We start from the raw sequence: 24,739 nt of genomic DNA, 5'->3' as shown, positions 1-24,739 counted from the left end.
ACTCCTCTCCCCACAGGACTACTCCTCCTATTATAGTCCTCCTATTATACTCCTCTCTGAGTATAATAGGAGAACTATTATAGCATGGGGGATGGAGCACGATGGGGGGTGCGCAGAATGGGGGATGGAGCACGATGGGGAGTGCGCAGCATGGGGGATGGAGCACGATAGGGAGTGTGCAGCATGGGGGATGGAGCACGATGGGGGGTGCGCAGCATGGGGGATGGAGCACGATGGGGGGTGCGCAGCATGGGGGATGGAGCACGATGGGGGGTGCGCAGCATGGGGGATGGAGCACGATGGGGGGTGCGCAGCATGGGGGATGGAGCACGATGGGGAGTGCGCAGCATGGGGGATGGAGCACGATGGGGGGTTTGCAGCATGGGGGATGGAGCACGATGGGGAGTGCGCAGCATGGGGGATGGAGCACGATGGGGAGTGCGCAGCATGGGGGATGGAGCACGATGGGGAGTGCGCAGCATGGGGGATGGAGCACGATGGGGAGTGCGCAGCATGGGGGATGGAGCACGATGGGGAGTGCGCAGCATGGGGGATGGAGCACGATGGGGAATGCGCAGCATAGGGGATGGAGCACTATGGGGGTTGGGCAGCATGGGGGATGGAGCACGATGGGGGGTGCGCAGCATGGGGGATGGGGCACGATGGGGGGTGCGCAGCATGGGGGATGGGGCACGATGGGAGGTGCACACCTCCCCCCAACACACACACACACACACACACACACACACACACACACACAACACACCACACACACACTGGGAACCTCAAACACCGCCCTACACAGACACCCACACACACAGACAACGCCGCACACACACAACAACAAACACCGCGGCATACATAAACGCACATACCGCACAACACACACATTGCACAAAACATACCTCCCCCCAAAACACACCACACCCACACAAACCGCGCAACACACACACACAACGCTCCACAAACAACGCAACACACATACAACACCGCTCTCACCCCCCTCCACACCCAGACAACACCCAGAACATGTACAGTGCCCTACACAAACACTTGGTAACTACACACAACAACATCCATCCATCTATCTATCTATCTATCTATCTATCTATCTATCTATCTATCTATCTATCTATCTATCTATATATATATATATATATATATATATATATATATAACAAAAATCATACATGAACTACACAATACGTAAATTCTAGAATACCCGATGCGTAGAATCGAGCCACCTTCTAGTGTATGTGTGTATATGTATATGTATATGTGTGTGTATATATATATATATATATATATATAATATATAATTATACACATATACATATACACTGTGTGTGTATATGTATGTATGTATGTATATATAGATATATAGATATATTGTGTGTGTGTGTGTGTAATATAAATATATCTACAGGAGAGATTTCCATGTGTTGGGATTGGATATGCACCCAGTAGCAACGCCACCCACCGCTTCGTCCATGAATCGTCAGTCAATTGTGTGATTGTCCTGACAATTGTTGGCAAGTTGAGTGTTGTTAAATTGGTTGCAGCAGGGGGATATCTTTATGATCTTTCTGATAATGAAAAACAAATCTTTATCAAAGCAGAAGAAAACCTTCACACAAGAATACCGTGCAAGATTTTATAGGCCTTTTTCCAGTTTCCCAGGTCATACTGATAGTCAAAGGGGGGAAAAAAAAAAGTCTGCAATGCGAATCTGAAATGTAATGTATGTAATAATTCAATATGCAGGACCCTGTTTTAAAAGATGGGAGAACAGAGCTAATGAAGGTGGAACTGGAAAAGAAAGACACCCAGATAAAGCACCTGAAAAGCAGCATTTCACAATGGGAGGTATGTGAAATTCTTGAGGTAAAGGCTTTTTTGCAGTCATGTTTCCTCATTGATATTACATGTTGCCTTTTCCTTTAATTTTGATAAAGGCAAAATATAAAGAAGTTAAAGCCAGAAATGCACAAGTTCTTAAGATGTTACAAGAAGGTGAAAGTAAGTGTATATTTTTTGTTGTTTGTTTCACTTCAATTTTAAATTAACCCTTTACCGATATCTGCTGTACATCTCCAGCACAAGTTAGTAGTGGGTGTATGGAGTGGGCTCACAGGGTAAGCTTGTCCCATACAGTGCAGGTATTGGCTGTGTATTACAGCCAAGATCTGCCTCTAAGAATCGCAGGTAGTGCGGAACATCACCCGCCATTGTTAACTTGTTAAATGCCGCTGTCAAACTTTGACAGTGGCATTAACAGCATGCCAGCATGGATTCTCATCATTCTGCGTGCCCATCCGCAGCCCATGATGTGATCATGGGGCACCAAAGGGTTGCTATGACAGCTGGCAGTCTGTTGAAGACCTCCGTGCATGTCAATATGAAGCTCCCTTGCAACCCTGCCTGTGGCTGAGCTTCAAAGGAGAATATGATTTTTACTATATGCAGAAATAATATGGCATTGCTGTATGTAGTTCAAGCAATCAAATGATTGGAGATTCACGCTAATAATTACAGGGAAAAGTTCCAAAAATTAAAAGATTGAAAAATAATAAAATAAAATTCAAACCCCCCTTCTCCCCCTTAAAAATAAGGATGATAAATAAAATACACGTGTTACTATGTTAACAAACGTTAATTCTGTTAAAATATAAAAATAATCTGATTTGTAAACACCCTAAACAGAAAAAACTCAAATACCAGCACTAAAATTATAATAATTTAAAAAGAACTGGACAAGTTTGGTATCGTTATAATTGTACTGATGACCATCATGTATGCTGTATAAACAATTCCCAAAATTCAATGTCAGAATTGCAATTTTTTTTCACAATTTCACTGCAGTGGGATTTTTTTTCCCCGTTTTCCAGTACACTTTAGTAAAATAAGTGGTGTTGTACTAAAGTATAACTCGTCACCCAAAAAAACACCTATATATGTCTATGTGATCAGAAAAGTATAAAAGTTCTAGTTCTTGGGAGCAGGTGAGAAAAAAAACAAAAATGGAAATTGGCCACGTCAGGAAAGCAATTAGTTTTTGCAATTAAATGTTATTACATATTTTACACTGTTTGGCTTTTTACAAGCTCTTAGTTTCTATGCACATTAAACTTTGATGTTTCTAGACCTAAATCAGCTCAGAAGAGCTCAGGAAAAGATAGAAAAAAAAAACAGCTTATAATTCCTAGACCATCAATTCAGGCTGACTGACGGATTCTCAGTTAAAGAGGTTGTCCACTACTTTAACATTGATGGCCTATGTGAGGCAAATCCCGGGATATGAAGATGAATTATGACTCCAGTCATAATCCCTCATCACTCCCTGGCAGTGCCCCCTCCCTTCTTGTTCTCAGTGTTCCACTTACACCTCCATGGCCATGTCCTGTGATATGGAGATGAGGTGGTGTAGGGACAATGGACACAGGATGACTCCCTGCCGTGACCCTGTAGTGGGGGCTGCTAGCTAGTTAGCAAGGCTATGGAAATAGCCAGACAGAACGACTCCAGTAAAAAATGGTTCATATCTCGCAAGCCATATTTCCGATAAATATGGCAACCATAAAAATGGTGTCTCTGCATGCGGACGATGCCGGCACACCCTTTTTATGGGAGCAGGACATTGGGAAATGCCCCAGGCGTGATATCAGCCAATGGGGAACTGGCAGACAGGTCATGAGTCCCCTCGTTCTGTAGCTAAATTCATAACTGTCACAATGAGAGCATTGGCGTCCGCCTACGACGCTCCCAGGCAAAGTTATGGCCCATATTCCATGTTGGGATATTGTCCATAACTCAAGCCAGGGGTGGAGCAGTGCTCCCTGTGAGGTCACGAAGGTAGGAGGGGACCTGGATCTGCCCAGGTTGATAACCCTACTTCGGCCATTTTCCAGGGTTCTTTCGCTGGGGGCACGTGTAGGAAACATCTGTGGGAAGGATCCTAGAAACCTGGCCTACAGCGCCCCCCTGTGGCCAGACGCAACAAGGTAACTGCTGGAACTGTGTATGCCTGTTTGTAACCCATGCTTTGATTGTAACTGTACTCTGACATATGTATATTCTGTAGATTCCCTATTGTATATATTGTAGTTTCTAGTGTGCTTTAGGCTGATTAAATTATATAATTAATCTTGGGCTGTTCTGTTATCTCGATCTTGAATCCCACGTCTGTGTGTTCGGCTAATAGTTACCGTAAATCGGTTGGTGGCAGCGAATTGTGCCAAGGATTATTGGGGGGAGGCCAGTGAGATTCGGGGAGATTTTATATATTCCGCCCGCGGAGGTCGGGGGAATATATACCTTACTCTCACCGGGGACCCTTCAATAATCGGCATAAGTAGTATAGCGGCCTCCTTGCTTATGGTCGGGCAATTCCATAATTGGCCTGACTATAAGAGGGGCGCTAGAGAGCGCGTCACGTGCTCTGTCTGTCGGTCGGGAGGTATAAAGGAGGGGTGACCCCCACTTGTTACCCCCCGATTGTGACGTACTGGTAGCCAGCGCGGGGGATTTCTGAGTGACCCCCCCGGTGGTTCCTGACATATTGGTGGCATAGCGGTGGGATCGAGATAATAGTGTGTGTGAGTGTGAGACCCATACTCCCAGACACTAAAGACTGCCTGCAGCAGCTGTGGCTGCTGGGGTCTTCAGACTAGCTCAACACTAGAGTGTCAGAGTGCAGATACTGTAAGGTGTGTGGAGGCATCAGGTGTCAGTTCTGTGTCAGTGACCAAAAGTCTGCAAGAATGGCTGATGGCACCAGGAGCAGAGCTATGCAACTGGCCAATGCTAAGGCAGGAGCCGAAGAGAGGGAGGACGGTGCTGTGGACAGCAATGAGGAGGTTGCCCACGAGTCCTCCAGGAGCTCGACGCCAGAAAACCGTTCTGCCGAGGACATTGCGCAACCTGGCACTGCTGGACAAGATGAGGAGGAGCTCACCCAAGGTTCCTCAACGAGCCAGATGCCAGCCCTCCGCTCTGAAAGGGACAGTGAATCGCCTAGCTCTGCAGCGTGCCGCAGATCACCACGTGCCATTCCACCGAGCCTGGGAGGCTCGGATAGCCTTCTTCAAATGGCTATGGCCCTTCTCCAGGCTGGAGACCAGAAGGGCTACAAGGAACTCCTGGCAGAGCGCAGGGCAGAGCGGCAGGCAGCGCGTGACGCTGAGGCTGCGGAGCGGCACGCAGAGCGTGAGGCTGCGGAGCGAGAGCGGCAGGCAGCGCGTGAAGAGCGAGAGCGACAGGCAGACCGTGACTACCAGCTGCAGCTAGCTCAGCTCCGGCCCTCATCAGCCACATGTGACCTTCGAGACACCAAACTTCCAAAGGTCCGTGTTGAGGACTTCCCAGTGCTGGAGAAGGATGGAGACTTGGACTCTTTCTTGACTGCTTTTGAACGGACTTGCTTGCAGCACCATCTGGACAAGGACCAGTGGGCCAAATACCTGACCCCCCGTTTAAGGGGTAAGGCCCTGGATATCCTTGGGGACTTGCCTGCTGAGGCAGATCAGGGCTACGACACCATCAAGCGGGCCCTGATCCAACAGTACAACCTCACTCCAGAGTCCTACCGCAAGAAGTTCCGGAGCCTACAGAAGGGACCAAAGGACTCCTGGGCTGACCACCGGCGGGCACTTGCCCGAGCTGCCGACCACTGGACCCAAGGCCTGCAGCTTTCCACCGGACCGGAGATCCTGGACTTGTTCATCACGGAGCAACTCTTGTGGAACTGCCCTGAGGATCTCCGCCAGTTCATCCGAGACCAGAAGCCAAAGGGGTCCACGGCTACAGCTGCCCTTGCCGATGACTACACCAACAACCGGGCCCCTGAGGCCAGGAGAGCGGCCACCAGCAGCACCTGGAGAGGGGGTAAGATGAATTCGGCGACTGCCCCACCTGCCCCTAGACTGCAGGGGGTGTCCCCCTCAACTCCCCTCTCCAGGCCCGTGGCGGAACCAAGACGGTGCCACCAGTGCAACCTACCTGGACACTTCAAGGCCATGTGCCCTCAGCGTCCCAAGGCCCCGGCTCCGTCCCCGTCCCAAGGGCCGCCCAAGGTGTATTGTGTGGGTGGGGGTGGTGGTAGGTCCCTGGACAGCTTCCAACCTGTCACCGTCGGCCGGTCTGTGACCATAGGACTGCGAGACAGCGCCTCGGAGGTGACTCTGGTGCGGCCTGAGATGGTGTCCCCCCAAGACTTGATCCCTGGAAAAACCCTCGCTGTCTCCGGGATTGGAGGCATTGACCCGGCGCTGCCTGTTGCTGACATTTATGTGGACTGGGGCGCAGGGCGAGGGGTGAGGGAGGTGGGGGTAACTGATCGGATCCCTGCAAACGTGCTACTTGGGACAGATTTGGGGCAGATAACCTCCCAGTTTGGGCCCCCCCCAAGGGCTGAACCTTCAGCCCGTACTGACATGACTCCTAACAATGTTAATGTGTTATCTATGAATGATGTAAGGGAGGAGGGAGTGAACTCTGATATTTCTGCTTGCATAGACACCATAGACACACACTCAGCTGCAGCTGTGACAGGGGAGGGGGTCAGAGAAAGGTGTGACAATGCCTCTACAAGTAACCAGCCTGTGAGCTGGGATCTGTTGCCCTCTGCAGGGATAAGCAGAGAGCAGGGTGCTGCAGGGGGAGGACCAGTGTGTGGGGTGGGGGCTACCACAGCAAATGTGGGGTCCCCAGAGATTTCACAGCGGGGTTCTGTTGCTGCAGGAGGGGAACAGGCAGGTGAGATTGGGGCCGGTCCAGGAGCGGAAGTGCTCCCAGGTAAGATCTCGGTGCATGGTTCCCCCACAACCGGGGTGTCAGGAAGCCAGGTAGGTCTGCCTGAACCGGCGACTTGGTCAGGAACGGAGGAGGAGCAGGCACGACCCACGGTCGCAGCGGCTGTGGCCGCTGTCACCCGCAGTGGGAGTGCTGGAAGCCAAGGGGCCTCCCGGAGGTCCGATAGCTCTTCCCCTTCTGACCAAGTGGCAGCCGAGTCAGGTGGAGGCCAGGACACAGGTCCCGGGGTACTGACTGAAGATGTGACAGTCTCGTCGATTCTGGCCACATCTAGTCAGGGGTTTCAGGCAGCGTTAGAAGCTGACGACAGCCTGAAAGCTCTTAAGGAGCAGGCGGCACAGCCTCCCTCGGACTCGGACCCGGAGCGAGTGGTCTGGGACCAAGGACGGCTGTACCGGGCCACGGTCCAGCAGGGTTCACCGGAGGCGTGGCCCAGGGACCGACAGTTGGTGGTACCCTATCCGTTCCGGACGGAGTTGTTGCGGATCGCACATGAGATTCCGATGGCCGGACACCTAGGGATCGCTAAGACCAAGGCCAGGTTAAACCAGCATTTCTACTGGCCAAAAATGGGGGCCGATGTGGCTGCCTACTGCCGTTCGTGTGAAACCTGTCAGAGAGTGGGGAAGGCGGGGCCACGCCCCAAAGCCCCACTGGTATCTCTGCCAATCATCGATGAGCCTTTCAGGAGGGTGGCTGTGGATCTGGTCGGCCCGCTGGCCATCCCCAGCAGCTCCGGGAAACGCTTCATACTGACGGTAGTGGACTATGCCACCCGGTACCCAGAAGCAGTGGCCTTGTCGTCCATTCGGGCTGACAAGGTGGCCACCGCATTGCTGGAGATTTTCTCCCGAGTGGGTTTTCCCCAGGAAATGCTCACTGACCGGGGGACCCAATTCATGTCCCAGCTGATGGAGGCCCTCTGTAAGCAAGTCCAGGTGCGACATCTGGTGGCCAGCCCGTACCATCCACAGACTAATGGCCTGTGCGAGCGGTTCAATGGCACCTTAAAGCAGATGCTTAAGATGTTGGTCGACTCCCATGGGCGTGACTGGGAGCGGTATCTCCCACACCTGTTATTTGCTTACCGGGAGGTTCCACAGGCCTCAACAGGATTCTCACCGTTTGAGCTCCTGTACGGGCGACGTGTGCGGGGCCCCCTGGCTCTGGTGAAAGAGGCTTGGGAAGGGGATTTGGCCACCCCTGGAGTGTCGGTTAACGAGTATGTCATGCGCTTCCGGGACAAAATGCAGGCCTTGACGCAACTGGTACACGACAATATGGCTCAAGCCCAGGCCGATCAGAAGCGTTGGTACGACCAGAACGCTTGTGAGAGGACCTACCAAGTGGGTCAAAAGGTGTGGGTACTGGTCCCCGTACCACAGGACAAGCTTCAGGCAGCCTGGGAAGGCCCATACCTCGTGTACCAGCAGCTCAACCCTGTAACGTACCTGGTCACCCTGGACCCTGCCCGTGGAAGGCGGAAGCCCTTCCATGCGAACATGATGAAGGCACATCATGAGCGGGAGGCATGTGCGCTCCCCGTGTGCAACCTGCCCGAGGAGGGAGAAGCGGAAACCCTCTTGGATATGCTAGCCCAGGTTAGGGCAGGCGGATCCATTGAGGATGTGGAGGTTGGCCACCAGCTCTTGGAGGACCAACGGTCCCAGCTGTGGGCCACCCTACACCCCTTCCGGGGGTTGTTTACCAACCAGCCCGGAAGGACTGACTTGGCTGTCCATCACGTGGACACTGGGGATCATCCCCCGATCCGGCGTTCAGCATATCGGGTCTCCCTGGAGGTGCAGCAACACATGCGCCAGGAGATTGACGAGATGCTGAAGCTGGGGGTGATCCAGGCATCCAACAGCGCTTGGGCCTCGCCTGTAGTCCTCGTCCCTAAGAAGGACCGAACCACTCGGTTCTGCGTGGACTACAGGGGGCTCAATGCGGTCACGGTCGCCGATGCGTACCCAATGCCACGCATCGATGACCTGCTCGATCAGTTGGCCGGGGCTCAGTACCTGACCATCATGGATCTGAGCCGGGGATATTGGCAGATCCCCCTGACTCGCAAGGCCAGGGAACGCTCTGCCTTTATTACCCCATTTGGACTATACGAGTCCACGGTGATGCCATTCGGGATGAGGAATGCCCCTGCCACTTTCCAGCGGATGGTCAACACCCTGCTCAAGGGACTTGAAGGGTACGCGGCCGCGTACCTAGATGACATTGCCGTCTTCAGTCCCACCTGGGAGGACCACCTAGAGCATCTAGCACAGGTGCTCAGGCGGATCCACCGGGCAGGTTTGACCATCAAGCCGGGAAAGTGTCAGCTGGCCATGAGCGAGGTCCAGTACCTCGGTCACCGGGTAGGTGGGAGAACACTGAAGCCCGAGCCTGAGAAAGTGGAAGCCATCGCATCCTGGCCCACCCCCAGGACCAAGAAGCAGGTGATGTCCTTCTTGGGGACCGCTGGGTACTATAGGAGGTTTGTTCCATGCTATAGTAGCCTGGCAAAGCCCTTGACGGACCTCACCAAGAAGAAGCTGCCCTCTGCAGTCGATTGGACAATGGACTGCGAGACAGCCTTCCGGGCCCTAAAGGACGCCCTGTCCAGCCCGCCCGTGCTACAGGCAGCCGACTTCACGCGGCCGTTTGTAGTACAGACCGACGCCAGTGACTTCGGCCTCGGTGCGGTGCTCAGCCAGGTGGACTCTGCGAGCCAAGAGCACCCAGTCTTGTACCTGAGCAGGAAGCTGTTACCAAGGGAAGTTGCCTATTCCACGATGGAGAAGGAGTGCCTGGCCATAGAGTGGGCCCTGCAGCGTCTGCAACCCTATCTATACGGGCGCCACTTCATCGTGGAGACGGACCACAATCCCCTCAGCTGGTTGCACACCGTCTCTGGGACGAATGGGCGATTGTTGCGATGGAGCCTTGCGCTCCAGCAATACAACTTCACCATTCGCCACAAAAGGGGCCGTGACCACGGTAACGCAGACGGGCTGTCCCGACAAGGAGAGGTCGCGGACGGGCGCACGGGGGAACACCGGAGTGTGCTGCCCCCTAGCGCCCTCAAAAGGGGGGAGGTGTGAGGCAAATCCCGGGATATGAAGATGAATTATGACTCCAGTCATAATCCCTCATCACTCCCTGGCAGTGCCCCCTCCCTTCTTGTTCTCAGTGTTCCACTTACACCTCCATGGCCATGTCCTGTGATATGGAGATGAGGTGGTGTAGGGACAATGGACACAGGATGACTCCCTGCCGTGACCCTGTAGTGGGGGCTGCTAGCTAGTTAGCAAGGCTATGGAAATAGCCAGACAGAACGACTCCAGTAAAAAATGGTTCATATCTCGCAAGCCATATTTCCGATAAATATGGCAACCATAAAAATGGTGTCTCTGCATGCGGACGATGCCGGCACACCCTTTTTATGGGAGCAGGACATTGGGAAATGCCCCAGGCGTGATATCAGCCAATGGGGAACTGGCAGACAGGTCATGAGTCCCCTCGTTCTGTAGCTAAATTCATAACTGTCACAATGAGAGCATTGGCGTCCGCCTACGACGCTCCCAGGCAAAGTTATGGCCCATATTCCATGTTGGGATATTGTCCATAACTCAAGCCAGGGGTGGAGCAGTGCTCCCTGTGAGGTCACGAAGGTAGGAGGGGACCTGGATCTGCCCAGGTTGATAACCCTACTTCGGCCATTTTCCAGGGTTCTTTCGCTGGGGGCACGTGTAGGAAACATCTGTGGGAAGGATCCTAGAAACCTGGCCTACAGCGCCCCCCTGTGGCCAGACGCAACAAGGTAACTGCTGGAACTGTGTATGCCTGTTTGTAACCCATGCTTTGATTGTAACTGTACTCTGACATATGTATATTCTGTAGATTCCCTATTGTATATATTGTAGTTTCTAGTGTGCTTTAGGCTGATTAAATTATATAATTAATCTTGGGCTGTTCTGTTATCTCGATCTTGAATCCCACGTCTGTGTGTTCGGCTAATAGTTACCGTAAATCGGTTGGTGGCAGCGAATTGTGCCAAGGATTATTGGGGGGAGGCCAGTGAGATTCGGGGAGATTTTATATATTCCGCCCGCGGAGGTCGGGGGAATATATACCTTACTCTCACCGGGGACCCTTCAATAATCGGCATAAGTAGTATAGCGGCCTCCTTGCTTATGGTCGGGCAATTCCATAATTGGCCTGACTATAAGAGGGGCGCTAGAGAGCGCGTCACGTGCTCTGTCTGTCGGTCGGGAGGTATAAAGGAGGGGTGACCCCCACTTGTTACCCCCCGATTGTGACGTACTGGTAGCCAGCGCGGGGGATTTCTGAGTGACCCCCCCGGTGGTTCCTGACAGCCTATCCTTAGGTCATCCGTGTCTGAGCAGCTGGGGTCCCACACCCGGCACCCCCGCGATCAGCCTTCTTAGTGCAGGCTGCCGGAAATGCTCAGTTCTGGAACTGCCCTGTCAACTGCACATCCGAATCCTATTGATAAGATTGGGAGGCGAATGTGCAGTATCGATGGCGACCACTATCAGAAGACTTTGCAGCTTTTTTTTTTTTCTGGCTGCCACCGCCGGCACAGAGATAGGTCGGGGGTGTCGAATCCCAACTGAATTAACATTAATGGCCTATCCTTAGGCTAGGTCATCAATGTATCAAGTAGTGGACAACTGATTTAACTACTTTTGCAGCTAGCAATAGACAATAACACAGTCTATAGATGGTAAAATGTAAACTTTTGTTTTCTTTCTCGCTCCATTGGGAGACCCAGACAATTGGATGTATAGCTTCTGCCTCCGGAGGCCACACAAAGTATTACACTTTAAAAGTGTAACCCCCTCCCCTCTGCCTATACACCCTCCCGTGCATCACGGGCTCCTCAGTTTTATGCTTTGTGTGGAAGGAGGCACACATCCACTCATGCATTCTCATATTAGTTATATCGGTTGGAAGAAAAGAGGGCCCCCACGGGGCCCCCGGCATGTTCCCTTCTCACCCCACTACGTCGGCGGTGCTGTTAAGGTTGAGGTACCCATTGTGGGTACAAAGGCCGGAGCCTCATGCAGTTTTCCTTCACCATCCCTTAGCGGCTCTGGGAGAAGTGGGATCCTGACCGGTCATCCATTTACTGGGACCGTGCTCCCTCCGCAGCCCCTGTGGGAATCTGCCGGACAGGAGTCTATTCATCCTCAGGGACCGGGCCCTGCATCTCTAAGGTACTCTGTGTCCCCATGGGGACTGTGCATGGAGCGCCTTCTTCCCGGACGCTGCAGCAGCTGCTGATTTGTGAGGACCGGCGGACCTCCGCGCCTGCTTGTCGGCTGCGGTCTTAAATTTAGTCCCCGGCTTCATCGCGGCCTAGTAGCAAAACTCCCGCCCCCGGGCCTGCCTGTCAGGGGTAAGGGCGGGACTGCCGACCTGACGTCGGATGTGAGGGCCGGAGCATCCTGTATGTTTCCTCCCCCCTCACTGATCACTGTGGGGACCCCAGATTCCCGCACTTTCCTAGACGCCGCCCACGGCTCCACTCCTCCCCTGAGAGCTCCGGCAGTCATTTTTTTTGGCATTCTGCCGGTGGAGGATTATCAGGGAAGAGCTCTGCAGCTCTGGGAGACCTAAGGCAAGGAATCTGGAGGACACACACTCCGCTTTTAAGCGGTCGGTAAGCCACACCGGTCACCCGGTGCTGGTCCCCCTAGGGTGCCGGAATAGATACGTATTCTATATATATACTGTTAGGTCGGGCTGTATACCCTTTCCCATATACCCTCAGTGATCACTCTCCTAGGAGACAACAGCATGTCGTCCACAAGGAGCAAGGGTGCTAAGGCACAGGGTTTTTTTGCGACCTGTACCTTTTGTGCGGCTATGTTACCTGCGGGTTCCACCTACCCTCACTGTGAGCAATGCTCGACCCCTGTTTCGCTTGCTCAGCCGAGCCTCGGTCACTACTGGGCCCCTCGGCTCAGGTAGACCCCCCTGCTCCCCCTGTCCAGGCGGCAGGGACAGAGTTTGTCGTTTTTGCTGAGAAACTCTCTGAGTCACTTTCACAATCCATGGCTCAGTCTATGGACAAATGGTCTGCCAAGCTGCTAGAAGCTTTGCAGTCCAGACCGGTCCTTACACAGGCCCCGGGCCCTGTTGGATCGTCGCCTCCAGGCCCCTCTCAGTCCGCGCCGCAGCGTGCTCCCAGGGTGGGCCACAGGTCCCACGTGGAGGACTCCTGCACGGACCACAGTCCCAGACCGGCTAAGCGGGCTCGCTGGGAATCTTCCCCGACTTCTTCACGCTGCTCGGGTTCCCAGCTTGAGGACTCTCTGGGGGACGAGGCAGACGTCGCAGCTCAGGGCTCTGACCCTGACGTTGCCCTCAATCTTGATACACCCAAAGGGGACGCCTTAGTAAATGATCTTATCTCGTCCATCAACCAGGTGTTAGATCTATCTCCCCCCGTCTCCACCTATAGAGGAGTCGGCTTCTCAGCAGGAGAAACACCAGTTTCGGTTCCCCAAACGTACACGGAGTGCGTTTTTCGATCACTCTAACTTCAGAGATGCTGTCCAGCCCAGAGCGGTTCCGGACAAGCGCTTTACTAAGCGCCTTACTGACACACGTTACCCCTTCCCCTGTGACGTAGTTAAGGGTTGGGCTCAATGTCCCAAGGTGGATCCTCCAGTCTCTAGATTGGCGGCTAGATCTGTGGTATCGGTTGCAGATGGCTCATCGCTAAAGGATGCCACTGACAGACAGAGCTCCTGGTGAAATCCATCTATGAAGCCACGGGCGCGTCTTTTGCCCCGGCTTTTGCAGCCGTATGGGCACTCCAAGCTATCTCAGCTTGTCTGGCTGAGATTAATGCGGTCACACGTAATTCTGCTCCGCAGGTTGCGTCTTTGACTTCTCAGGCGTCAGCTTTTTCTTCCTACGCCATGAACGCAGTCCTAGACTCTGCTAGCCGTACAGCGGTTGCATCCGCTAATTCTGTGGCAGTCCGCAGGGCCATGTGGCTGCGCGAATGGAAGGCAGACTCTGCTTCCAAGAGGTTCTTAACTGGTTTGCCGTTTTCTGGCGAACGATTGTTTGGCGAACGATTGGATGAGATTATTAAGGAATCCAAGGGAAAGGACTCCTCCTTACCCCAGTCCAAACCTAAGAGACCTCAGCAACGGAAAATACAATCGAGGTTTCGGTCCTTTCGTCCCTCCGCCAAGTCCCAATCCTCTTCGTCCAACAGGCCGGAGAAAGGCCAGAGGAACTCCTATGCGTGGCTGTCTAAGTCACGCCCCCAAAAACCCGCCGGAGGCACTGCCTCCAAGGCGGCCTCCTCATGACTCTCGGCATCCCCGAACCGCATCCTCGGTCTGTGGCAGGCTCTCCCGCTTTTGCGACGCCTGGTGGCCACATGTTCAAGACCGATGGGTGAGAGACATTCTGTCTCACGGTTACAGGATAGAGTTCAGTTCTCGTCCTCCGAATCGTTTCTTCAGAACCTCTCCGCCCCCCCGCTCGGGCCGACGCACTTTTTCAGGCAGTGGACGCTCTGAAGACAGAAGGAGTTGTGATCCCCGTTCCCCCTCAGGAACATGGTCGCGGCTTTTACTCCAACTTGTTCGTGGTGCCAAAGAAGGACGGATCATTCCGTCCCGTTCTGGACCTCAAACTACTCAACAGACATGTGAGCACCAGACGGTTTCGGATGGAATCTCTCCGCTCGGTCATCGCATCGATGTCACAAGGAGACTTCCTAGCATCGATCGACATCAAGGATGCTTATCTCCATGTGCCGATCGCACCCGAACATCAACGCTTCTTGCGTTTCGCCATCGGGGACGAACACCTTCAGTTCGTGGCATTGCCTTTCGGCCTGGCGACAGCCCCACGGGTTTTCACCAAAGTCATGGCATCCGTTGTGGCGGTCCTACACTCTCAGGGTCACTCGGTGATTCCCTACTTAGACGATCTCCTAGTCAGGGCACCCTCTCGGGTGGCGTGTCAACACAGCCTTACCGTCGCTATGGCGACTCTCCAGCAGTTCGGGTGGATCATTAACTTCCCAAAATCCAAGTTGACACCGACCCAATCACTGACTTACCTCGGGATGGAGTTTCATACACAGTCAGCGGTAGTCAAGCTACCGCAGGACAAACAGCTTTCTCTGCAGGCAGGGGTGCAATCTCTTCTTCGGGGTCAGTCACACCCCTTGAGGCGCCTCATGCACTTCCTGGGGAAGATGGTGGCAGCGATGGAGGCAGTGCCCTTCGCGCAATTCCATCTGCGGCCACTCCAATGGGACATTCTTCGCAAATGGGACAGGAGGTCGACTTCCCTCGACAGGAACGTCTCTCTTTCCCTTGCAACCAAGACGTCTCTTCAGTGGTGGCTCCTTCCCAATTCTCTATCGCAAGGAAGATCCTTCCTACCCCCAACCTGGGCTGTGGTCACCACGGACGCGAGCCTGTCAGGGTGGGGAGCAGTTTTCCTCCACCACAGAGCTCAGGGAACCTGGACTCCGGTAGAGTCTTCCCTTCAGATCAATGTTCTGGAGATAAGGGCAGTGTATCTAGCCCTATTGGCTTTCCATCGGTGGCTGGAGGGCAGACAGATCCGTATACAGTCGGACAACGCCACTGCCGTCGCATACATCAACCACCAGGGCGGCACGCGCAGTCGTCATGCCTTCCAGGAAGTCAGGCGGATTCTGCAGTGGGTGGAAGCCACAGCCTCCACGATCTCCGCAGTTCATTTCCCGGGCGTAGAAAACTGGGAAGCAGTTTTTCTCAGTCGTCAGGGCATGGACGCGGGGGAATGGTCTCTTCACCCAGACGTGTTTCGAGAGATCTGTCGCCGCTAGGGAACGCCGGACGTCGATCTCATGGCGTCACAGCACAACAACAAAGTCCCGGCATTCATGGCCCGGTCTCAAGATCACAGAGCTCTGGCGGCGGACGCATTAGTTCAGGATTGGTCGCAGTTTCGACTGCCTTATGTATTTCCTCCTCTGGCGATGCTGCCCAGAGTGTTACGCAAGATCAGGTCCGACTGTCGTCGCGCCATTCTCGTCACTCCAGATTGGCCGAGGCGGTCGTGGTACCCGGATCTGTGGCATCTCACGGGGGGTCAACCTTGGGCGCTTCCAGACCGCCCAGACTTGCTGTCACAAGGGCCGTTTTTCCATCTGAATTCTGCGGCCCTCAACCTGACTGTGTGGCCATTGAGTCCTGGCTCCTAGCGTCTTCAGGGTTATCTCAGGATGTCATTGCCACTATGAGACAGGCCAGGAAAACAACGTCCGCCAAGATCTATTACAGGTCTTGGCGGATCTTCTTATCCTGGTGCTCTGATAGTGGTTTTACTCCCTGGCCTTTTGCCTTACCCACTTTTCTTTCATTCCTTCAATCCGGAATGGACAAGGGTTTGTCACTCGGCTCTCTCAAAGGACAAGTATCGGCGCTCTCCGTATTTTTTCAAAAGCGCCTGGCCAGGCTTCCGCAGGTCCGCACGTTCCTGCAGGGAGTTTGCCACTTAGTCCCACCTTACAAGCGTCCGCTGGAACCCTGGGACCTTAACAGGGTGCTAACGGCTCTTCAGAAACCACCTTTCGAGCCGCTGCGGGATGTCTCTTTATCACGTCTTTCGCAGAAGGTGGCATTTCTAGTGGCAGTTACATCACTCCGAAGAGTGTCGGAGCTTGCAGCGCTGTCATGCAAAGCCCCCTTCCTGGTTTTTCACCAGGATAAGGTGGTTCTGCGTCCTGTCCCGGAATTTCTCCCTAAGGTGGTATCTCCTTTTCATCTCAATCAGGATATCTCCTTACCTTCATTTTGCCCTACTCCAATTCACCAATGTGATAAGGATTTGCACTCATTAGATCTAGTGAGAGCACTCCGGTTCTACGTGTCTCGCACGGCGCCCCTGCGCCGTTCAGATGCGCTCTTTGTCCTTGTCGCTGGCCAGCGTAAGGGTTCGCAGGCTTCCAAGTCAACCTTGGCTCGGTGGATCAAGGAACCGATTCTTGAAGCCTACCGTTCTTCTGGGCTTCCGCTTCCTTCGGGGCTGAAAGCCCATTCTACCAGAGCCGTGGGTGCGTCCTGGGCATTGCGGCACCGGGCTACGGCTCAGCAGGTGTGTCAGGCAGCTACCTGGTCTAGTCTGCACACTTTCACGAAACACTATCAGGTGCATACCTATGCTTCGGCAGACGCCAGTCTAGGTAGGCGAGTCCTTCAGGCGGCGGTTGCCCACCTGTAAGAGGGGGTCGTTTCGGCCCTTGTTATCGAGGTATTCTTTTACCCACCCAGGGACTGCTTTTGGACGTCCCAATTGTCTGGGTCTCCCAATGGAGCGACAAAGAAGAAGGGAATTTTGTTTACTTACCGTAAATTCCTTTTCTTCTAGCTCCTATTGGGAGACCCAGCACCCGCCCCTGTTCCCTTCGGGCTGGTTGTTCTTTTGTGTACACATGTTGTTCATGTTGAATTGTTCATTTGGTTCATGGTTTTCAGTTCTTCGAACATCCTTCGGATTGAATTTACCTTAGACCAATTTATAAGTTTCCTCCTTCTTGCTTTTGCACCAAAACTGAGGAGCCCGTGATGCACGGGAGGGTGTATAGGCAGAGGGGAGGGGTTACACTTTTAAAGTGTAATACTTTGTGTGGCCTCCGGAGGCAGAAGCTATACACCCAATTGTCTGGGTCTCCCAATAGGAGCTAGAAGAAAAGGAATTTGCGGTAAGTAAACAAAATTCCCTTCTTTAATGAAACCTAATTTAAAAAATTAATTTTGAAGCCTAAATTACATGTATTTAAGTAGAAAAAAATTCTCCCAAAAGTTGCACAACTCTTATGTATTAATGGATAATAATTGATTGTTCAAAGCTGGTATTGTTTATTATATCTGAGCAGTGTCTTTAGTAATGCAGAGGATTTTTAGTGGTTCTTTGTAAACCAAATGTTTCTGTGCACTGACTGCTAGCACAGAAATCTTGAAAATTGGCTTGATATTAATGTGGGAATGCAGGAAAACTGCTAAGACGCCATGTTTAATGACAATCGCTGTTAACCATAGTGAGGGCTGAAGTCAATAAGTGTCGAAACAAAGAAATGAAAGATATTTAATAGGAATAAAATGTGTATTATCACCCTAATTTTTACAACTACAACAAAAAGAGAACATGTAATTTCTAGTGTTTAGTGACAGACCCACAACGGCAGTATTTGTTGCTTAATATTTTTGCAATGTCGTAAATGCCGTGTTTTATGCATATTTCCATAATACAACATATACCTGGCCAATGTGGATTTTTGTAGAAAAGGGTTCTTACTAGAGATGATAGAGTAGTAAAGTGTTCGATGCTCGGATCCAGCATATTGAAATGTTCGGGTGCTCGACCGAGCCAAATATTAGCTTATGGGAGACTCGAGCATTTTTCCGGCGGTCTTCAGAAAGCCTAAAAATGCCACAAATGTATAAGAACAGTGCTCAAATGACATGGGAACAGCATGGGAAAGACCCCTGTAAGCATTTCTGACTCCCATGTCACTGCTGTGAAAAATGTCTGAGTATTAGGGGGAGGAAGAATCCTGTGTTCCTCCTCCCAAGTGACGTGTGACATGCACTTTCGCTTAGTAGTGTGTGCGGTAGCTTCTCTCTTCCTGAACTTTCACTGCTAAGCGAAATCAAAAGTGAACAGTAGAAAAAAAAAATAGCATACTCACCTCTCTGCAGACTCCCGGGACACGTATGATCGGCTCCAGGACCTCCCGGTAATCAGCTGATGCTGTCACCTGACAGCATCATCTGATCGTGTAGGTCCGGTCGAAAGCCGGCTTTTTACCACCCAGCTGGCTTAAACGATCAGCTGACAGCATTATCTGATTGTTTAAGGCCAGCGGTGAAAAGCCGGCCAGCCGTTCATAAAAGCCGGATGGCTTTTTACCGCCCTGTCGGTTTAAACGATCAAATAATGCTGTCGGGTGATGGCATCAGCTGCTTACCGGCGGGTCCTGGAGCCGATCGGACGTGTCCCGGGAGTCTGCAGAGAGGAGATTATAGTTTTTTTTTCTTTTTTTTTTTTCTGCATCAGCTGATTGTTTAAAAGCCGTTTAAACAAACAATCACCTGATGTGTCATCTGGTTCAGGTCCTTGAACCTGACACATCATCCGGCAAACCGATCAGATTTTATTGGATCCAGATTGAACATGGCGGGACCCTTGACCTAGGATTACGGCAGAGGGGGTAAATTCTTTAGTTCAATAAAGATGGAGTCACTAATTGTGTTTTATTTCTAATAAAAATATTTTTCTGTGTTTTTTGCTTTTTTTTTTTTATCTTTACTAGAAAATCATGGTGGCCATGTCTAATATTGGCGTGACACCATGAATTTCGGGCTTAGAGCCAGCTGATAATACACAGCTGGCCCTAACCCCATTATTACCCAGCGAGCCACCTGCCACCAAGGCCACTGGAAGAGTTGGATACAGTGTCAGAAGATGTTGCTTCTATGAACGCGCTATTTTCTGGGGGCCACTGTGGATTGCAATTCGCAGCAGGGGGGCGTCCCAAAAAGCTTGGGCCACCCTGTACTGCGGATTCCAGTCCCCAGCTGCCACGCCGTTTTTTTGAAATTCATGGTTCTCAACTGGGTAAAAATTGGCAGCTGGGGGTTTGCCTGCTGTACCTGGCTGGCATACCAAAATATGTTGAAGTTTGTCTATTTTATTTTTATGTATTCATTAAAAAAATGTAAAAAAAAAACAAAACACATAACCCTAACCCTAGGGTTAGTGGTAAAAAAAATGCATGGGCTACCACTGCATTTTCTATTGCTAGCTAAGAGTAACCCAAGAAGCTACTGGCTGCTAACCCCCTCTGCTTGGTGTTATCTTCTAAGTCAATGGAAAATCCAGGGAAGCCCCTTTTTTTTTTTTTTTTTTTTTTTTTTTTTTTTTTTTTTTTTTTAGTTTTTTGCCAAAAAACGAAATGACGTGGGCTTCGCCATATTTTTTTATGCTAGCCAGGTACAGCAGGCAGGTACAGGATGCCCCCAGCTGCCTATTTGTACCCGGCTGGGAACCAAAAATATAGGGAAGCCCTTTTTTAATTATGTCACAAATGTCATGAATTGATTTAAAAAAAAAAAAAAAAAGTCGCCCAATTTTTGTGTCCAGCCAGGTACAACTAGGCACCTGGGGAACTGGAAATTTGGCCCAAGCTTTCTGACCCCCCCCCACCTGAAAATTGCAGTCCACAGCCGCCCCAAAAAAATGGTGCTTTTATAGAAGCGCCATCTTCTGACGCTGTATCCAACTCTTCCAACGGCCCTGGGTAATAAGGGGTTGATAACAGCTTTGTTCCAGCTGGTATTAAGCCCGAGATTCTTTGTCAGGCTAAGTTTGATTCGGCCATTAAGAATCTCCAATATAGGGTTAAAAAAAAACACACCGCACAGAGACAAAATACTTTATTAGAAAGAAATACACAGACACACTTAGGGACTCCATCTTTACTAGTCCCCCTCACAGCCCTCCACGATCCTGGTCTTCTTTCTTCTGTCTTTTTCACCTGATGCAGCTCTACTATATCAGAAAACACGGGGGGAAGAAGAACGCTTCTGCTCCCCATGCTGTCTAATCACTCAATGAGGGAGCAGAGACTGGGTTGGTAAGCGGTGACGTCACCAATGCCATAGTAACCTAACGAGCGGGTTACTATAGCAACGGTGATCTCCGATCACCTGATTCCCAGCACCGCTATCCATTGGCTCCTGTGCCAACACTACCTAAGGCACACTAAATCTGTCCCTAGCTCAGCAGCACCTCTCCCTACACTAGCTGACTGTGGATCAGAGTGACGAGCACAGCTCCGGCAGGTCTTATATAGACCTGATGACGCTGTGCGGCCAGCCAATCACTGTAATGCCACAACCAACATGGCTGTGGCATTACTGTGTGGGCAGTACTCTGGGCTCGCCGAGTATCTCAAATACTGAGATCCTTGGGCGTGCACCGAGTACCGACGAGCATGCTCGCCCATGCCTAGTTCTTACATTGGGACTTCTGCACAGGTTTCCGTTGAACATGTTCAGTTGTCTGGATGTCATTTTATGTTTGTCAGACACCAGAAGCACTCAAAGGCTCCGGTTTTAATCATAACTTAGTTCTTTCTTCCTTTTATTCCTGATTTATTTATTTATTTATTTATTTATTTATTTCAATCTAGTGAAAGACAAGGCTGAAATTCTTCTGCAGGTGGAAGAACTGATATCTATAAAGAATGAATTAACATTACAGGTAAGAAGACTTGTATAGCGACTGATTTTTATGGATACATTTCATTTAACAGAAAACTGTATTTAGTCTTGTAAATTTTATTAACTGCCAATATAAAAACAAATGCCATAAGAATGCATACGGATGACAATACAGTTGAAAAATCATTCATTTTTCTGGATGAAAATTGGACAAGTGGTTTTTAAACCGCTTGTGTGAACTTAAGCTTATGCTTCATTCAGACACCAGTTTTTCTTGCACCGATTTCTATTTGTGGTGTTTCTTATGGATAGCTGTCATACCCATTATAGTCTTTGAGGCTGTTCATACGTCAGTATTTTCTTTTTTTTTTTTTTTGTTTTGTTACATCTGAGGAAAAACTGCCGAAGCTGATGAGACACTGGTTAAAAAAAAAATGAGACTCCAAGTCTGTTTTTTTCTTACAAATGTGACATATACTTTCACCTGCCCTCAGCACCGCTCCAGAGCGGACCCTGCAGTGTGTGTGTGTGTGTGTGTGTGTGTGTGTGTGTGTGTGTGTGTGTGTGTGTGTGTAATATATATATGTAATATATTAATGTTCTCATCTATTAATGTCCCCCATCCTGTTCCCCCTTCTTGTAGTACTGTACTGGTCCCCATTCTGTAGTAATGTGCCCATACTGGTCTTCAACCTGCAATGTGCCACACCATCCTTGTCTCTTTGTAGTAATGCGCTCATCCTGTAGTAATGTGCCCTATCTTGCTCCCGTTGTAGTAGTGGGTTCATCCTTGTCCCCTTGCTTGTAGTAATGTCCCCCATCGTTGTCCCCTTGTAGTAGTTGGCTCATCTTTGTCCCCATCCTGTAGTAATGTGACCCATCTTTGTCCCCTTGTAGTAATGTGCCCCATCCTTGTGTCCATCCTGTAGGCATGTTGTGCCCATTCTTGTCCCCATTCTGTGGTAATGTGCCCCATCCTTATCCCTTCTTACTAATGTGCCCATCATTGTCCACTTTTATTAATGTGACCATGCAGATCCTCTTCTTGAAGCAGTGTCCCATTCTGTTCTTCATTACTGTGCAAATGAATAATTTTCATTAAGCTACATACTGTATATCATTGCATGTGATGGATGGAGGTCCTAGCATTGCCTTGGGGCACACGAGGGTCAAACCTTGCTTCATGATCATGTCTGGCTAATGTACAAAGAATTGAATATATCAGAGTCTGTATACTACTGAATTTTCAACTGTTTTTGCTTCCTAATAAAATTAATATCATCAATGCTAAACTTAAATGTTTCTCTACATGTCCACCAGGTCACCGGTTTGCACGCCGCTTTAGAACAAGAGCGATCTAAAGTGAAAGCTTTACAAGCAGAGCTAATGAAATACCAGGTAGGTATACACAACAGTGAGCAGCAGCCAGTCTTCATCAGTCACTATTATAGACCCTTTAATCCTGAGTTAGAGGTACCTGATAGTATTTCTTTATGCCATTCCACAAGTCTAAGGGCTCATGCAATTAATGCTTATGTAGCTGCAAAAAAAAAAATTGAGGCAGCACTTCCGAGCTTAGTGATAGAAAGCTAATGGGTCTTCATTTATCATCTGAGAAGTTTAAGCTCTGGAAGAGTTTTAGAAAGGCATGAAAGTGAACGTCCTTTGGCCGTATCCCACACTGTTGACAGCTTCATTATGAACAATGCCCTTCGGAACCAGATTATGAATGCCACACAACTCCAGGCACACTTAAGGGACGCGAGAGGCACCCAAGTATCATGTTAGACCATTCAAAACTGTTTATATCAGCGTGGTCTGTGTGCCTTATAATCTGGAATGGGACCTGACCATACCAACAGGCACAGGAGTCATCAGCTTGCTGGACAAGGGACCAATGGCCCTCAGTCCTGTTCACTGATAAGTCAATTCAAGTGAGCAGAATTTATGGAAGCCAGCACTGTTGGAGATGTCAAGGAGGGCACTATGCATCAGTCACTGTTGTTACTAGACGAGCCTTTGGTGGAGGTGGTACAGTGTGGGCAGGTGTCTCTAGTTAATACAGAACTGCCCTACACTTTCTGAATGGTGGTGAGAAGCCCCTACTGCTTTAATAACATAATTAATCCAGTCATTGTGCCTCTGCATGAACAACACAGGCCTAATTTCATCTTCATGGACAATGCTCCAGCTTATTGAGGTCATATCATTATAGAATGGCTGCTGGAAACTTGGGTACTTGAAATGGAGTGGCCTGCACTTTCTTTAGATCTGAATTACATAGAAAACTTTATGGGGTAGAGAGTTACAAGCCTATACACGGCGACTCCCATAAACTCCATGCCCTGAGGGCTGCTCTTCAAAAAGTGTGAGATGCCATGCCTCCGCAGACAATAGACTTGTGAACAGTATAATGTTCAAGGCCACAACCACCATCGTTGGCTTTTGTTTCAATAAATTGCTTGAAATGAGGAATTAAAATATCACTGTAGTGTGAACTTTTCACATTTTACATAAATTTCAACCGAAAGCCAAATATCCCTAACTTTTTGTGAGTAGTGTATAGCGAATGCGGCCAGGCAATATTGTCTATTATGCCTCCTTTTTACCTATAAATCATGTGCTAGAAAAATGATTGATTTACTCTTCTCTTTTAATTTCCTTCTACAGGGTGGTAAGAAAGGGAAGAGGAACTCTGAATCTGACCATGGCCGATGATCGATGGAGTACATGGAGAATTTTCTAAAAAGCACTAACTTTTTCTGCTGAGTTTAATTACTGCTGTTTAATGCCATACGTTGTTAGTTTTTGACTGAATAAAACCTATTCTTCCATTTGCACCCTTGGTCTTTACGAATCAGAAGGTTTACAACATTTAATAACAGGAATGCATTAGCAGTCTAAACAAATGTGAAAAGTAGTGTTGCAAAACAGCTCGGACTTGTTTAGTAGTCCAAAAAAGCAGCAGTCCTATATCTTTGTAGATATGTCTGCTAGAAAGTGTCATAGCAGTTTCTCTTTTTAGCTGTAAGATCTGGACATTTAAGGATGATTGCGCTTCAATTTATTTTAATGGCAATTTAATATTTGTCCTCTTTGAACTGTATAAGTTACTAGTATTTTTACAAGTTCAGCATTTTGAAGTGACCGTCCACTCTAGCACCGGTCACGTGCCTTTGTTTGCCTTTGCTGTCTTTCTGTTGGCACTTGCATTTCGGTCTTCCTGCCACAGTGGCATAGGGAATGCATTGGTAAACCTGAACCACACCTTCACAGCACAAGAAAGGCAGGGGAGGCATAGGTTAGCCCTACAACTTTGGTGGACATCTTGGATGCAGGAGGGCCAGTGTCTGCAAATGAAAGGCATCCTGTAGGTTCATTTCCAGTGTCAGGGTGAAGGGTTGTCTTAACACTAGAAGTCCCAGAAATTTCGAGCTCCCCCTGATGTCCCGAAAGAGGGTCAAATGAACTGAATAGAATGGAGTAGAACTAACTAGAAACTAAATGGCTAAACTCAATGGAAAACAACAACCTCCTGTGGTGCGACAGTAATGGCCTTCATTACAGAACAAAAGACGGTGATTATAGGATGTTAGCTAAAATCCTTCAGGTCATTCGACCCGTCTCTGGGTTCCAAAGGTAGAAATGTAAAATGA

At 50.0% G+C, this 24,739-nt stretch overlaps 1 protein-coding gene across 1 annotated transcript in view; it reads left to right on the top strand.

Moving 5' to 3' along the window:
* Positions 1-23,921, top strand: part of GKAP1 (G kinase anchoring protein 1) — a 142,857-nt gene extending 118,936 nt beyond the window's left edge. The window contains exons 9-13 of the mRNA XM_075340390.1: positions 1,765-1,866; positions 1,956-2,019; positions 21,053-21,123; positions 22,404-22,481; positions 23,754-23,921. Of these exons, the coding sequence (XP_075196505.1) occupies positions 1,765-1,866; positions 1,956-2,019; positions 21,053-21,123; positions 22,404-22,481; positions 23,754-23,801 (363 nt within the window). The 3' untranslated portion in view covers positions 23,802-23,921. The remainder of the gene's footprint in view (positions 1-1,764; positions 1,867-1,955; positions 2,020-21,052; positions 21,124-22,403; positions 22,482-23,753) is intronic.
* The last annotated feature ends 818 nt before the right edge of the window (positions 23,922-24,739 follow it).

This window comes from Anomaloglossus baeobatrachus, chromosome 1 (assembly GCF_048569485.1).
Source record: "Anomaloglossus baeobatrachus isolate aAnoBae1 chromosome 1, aAnoBae1.hap1, whole genome shotgun sequence".
NCBI lineage: Eukaryota > Metazoa > Chordata > Amphibia > Anura > Aromobatidae > Anomaloglossus > Anomaloglossus baeobatrachus.
This window is presented reverse-complemented; position numbering and strand designations above follow the sequence as displayed.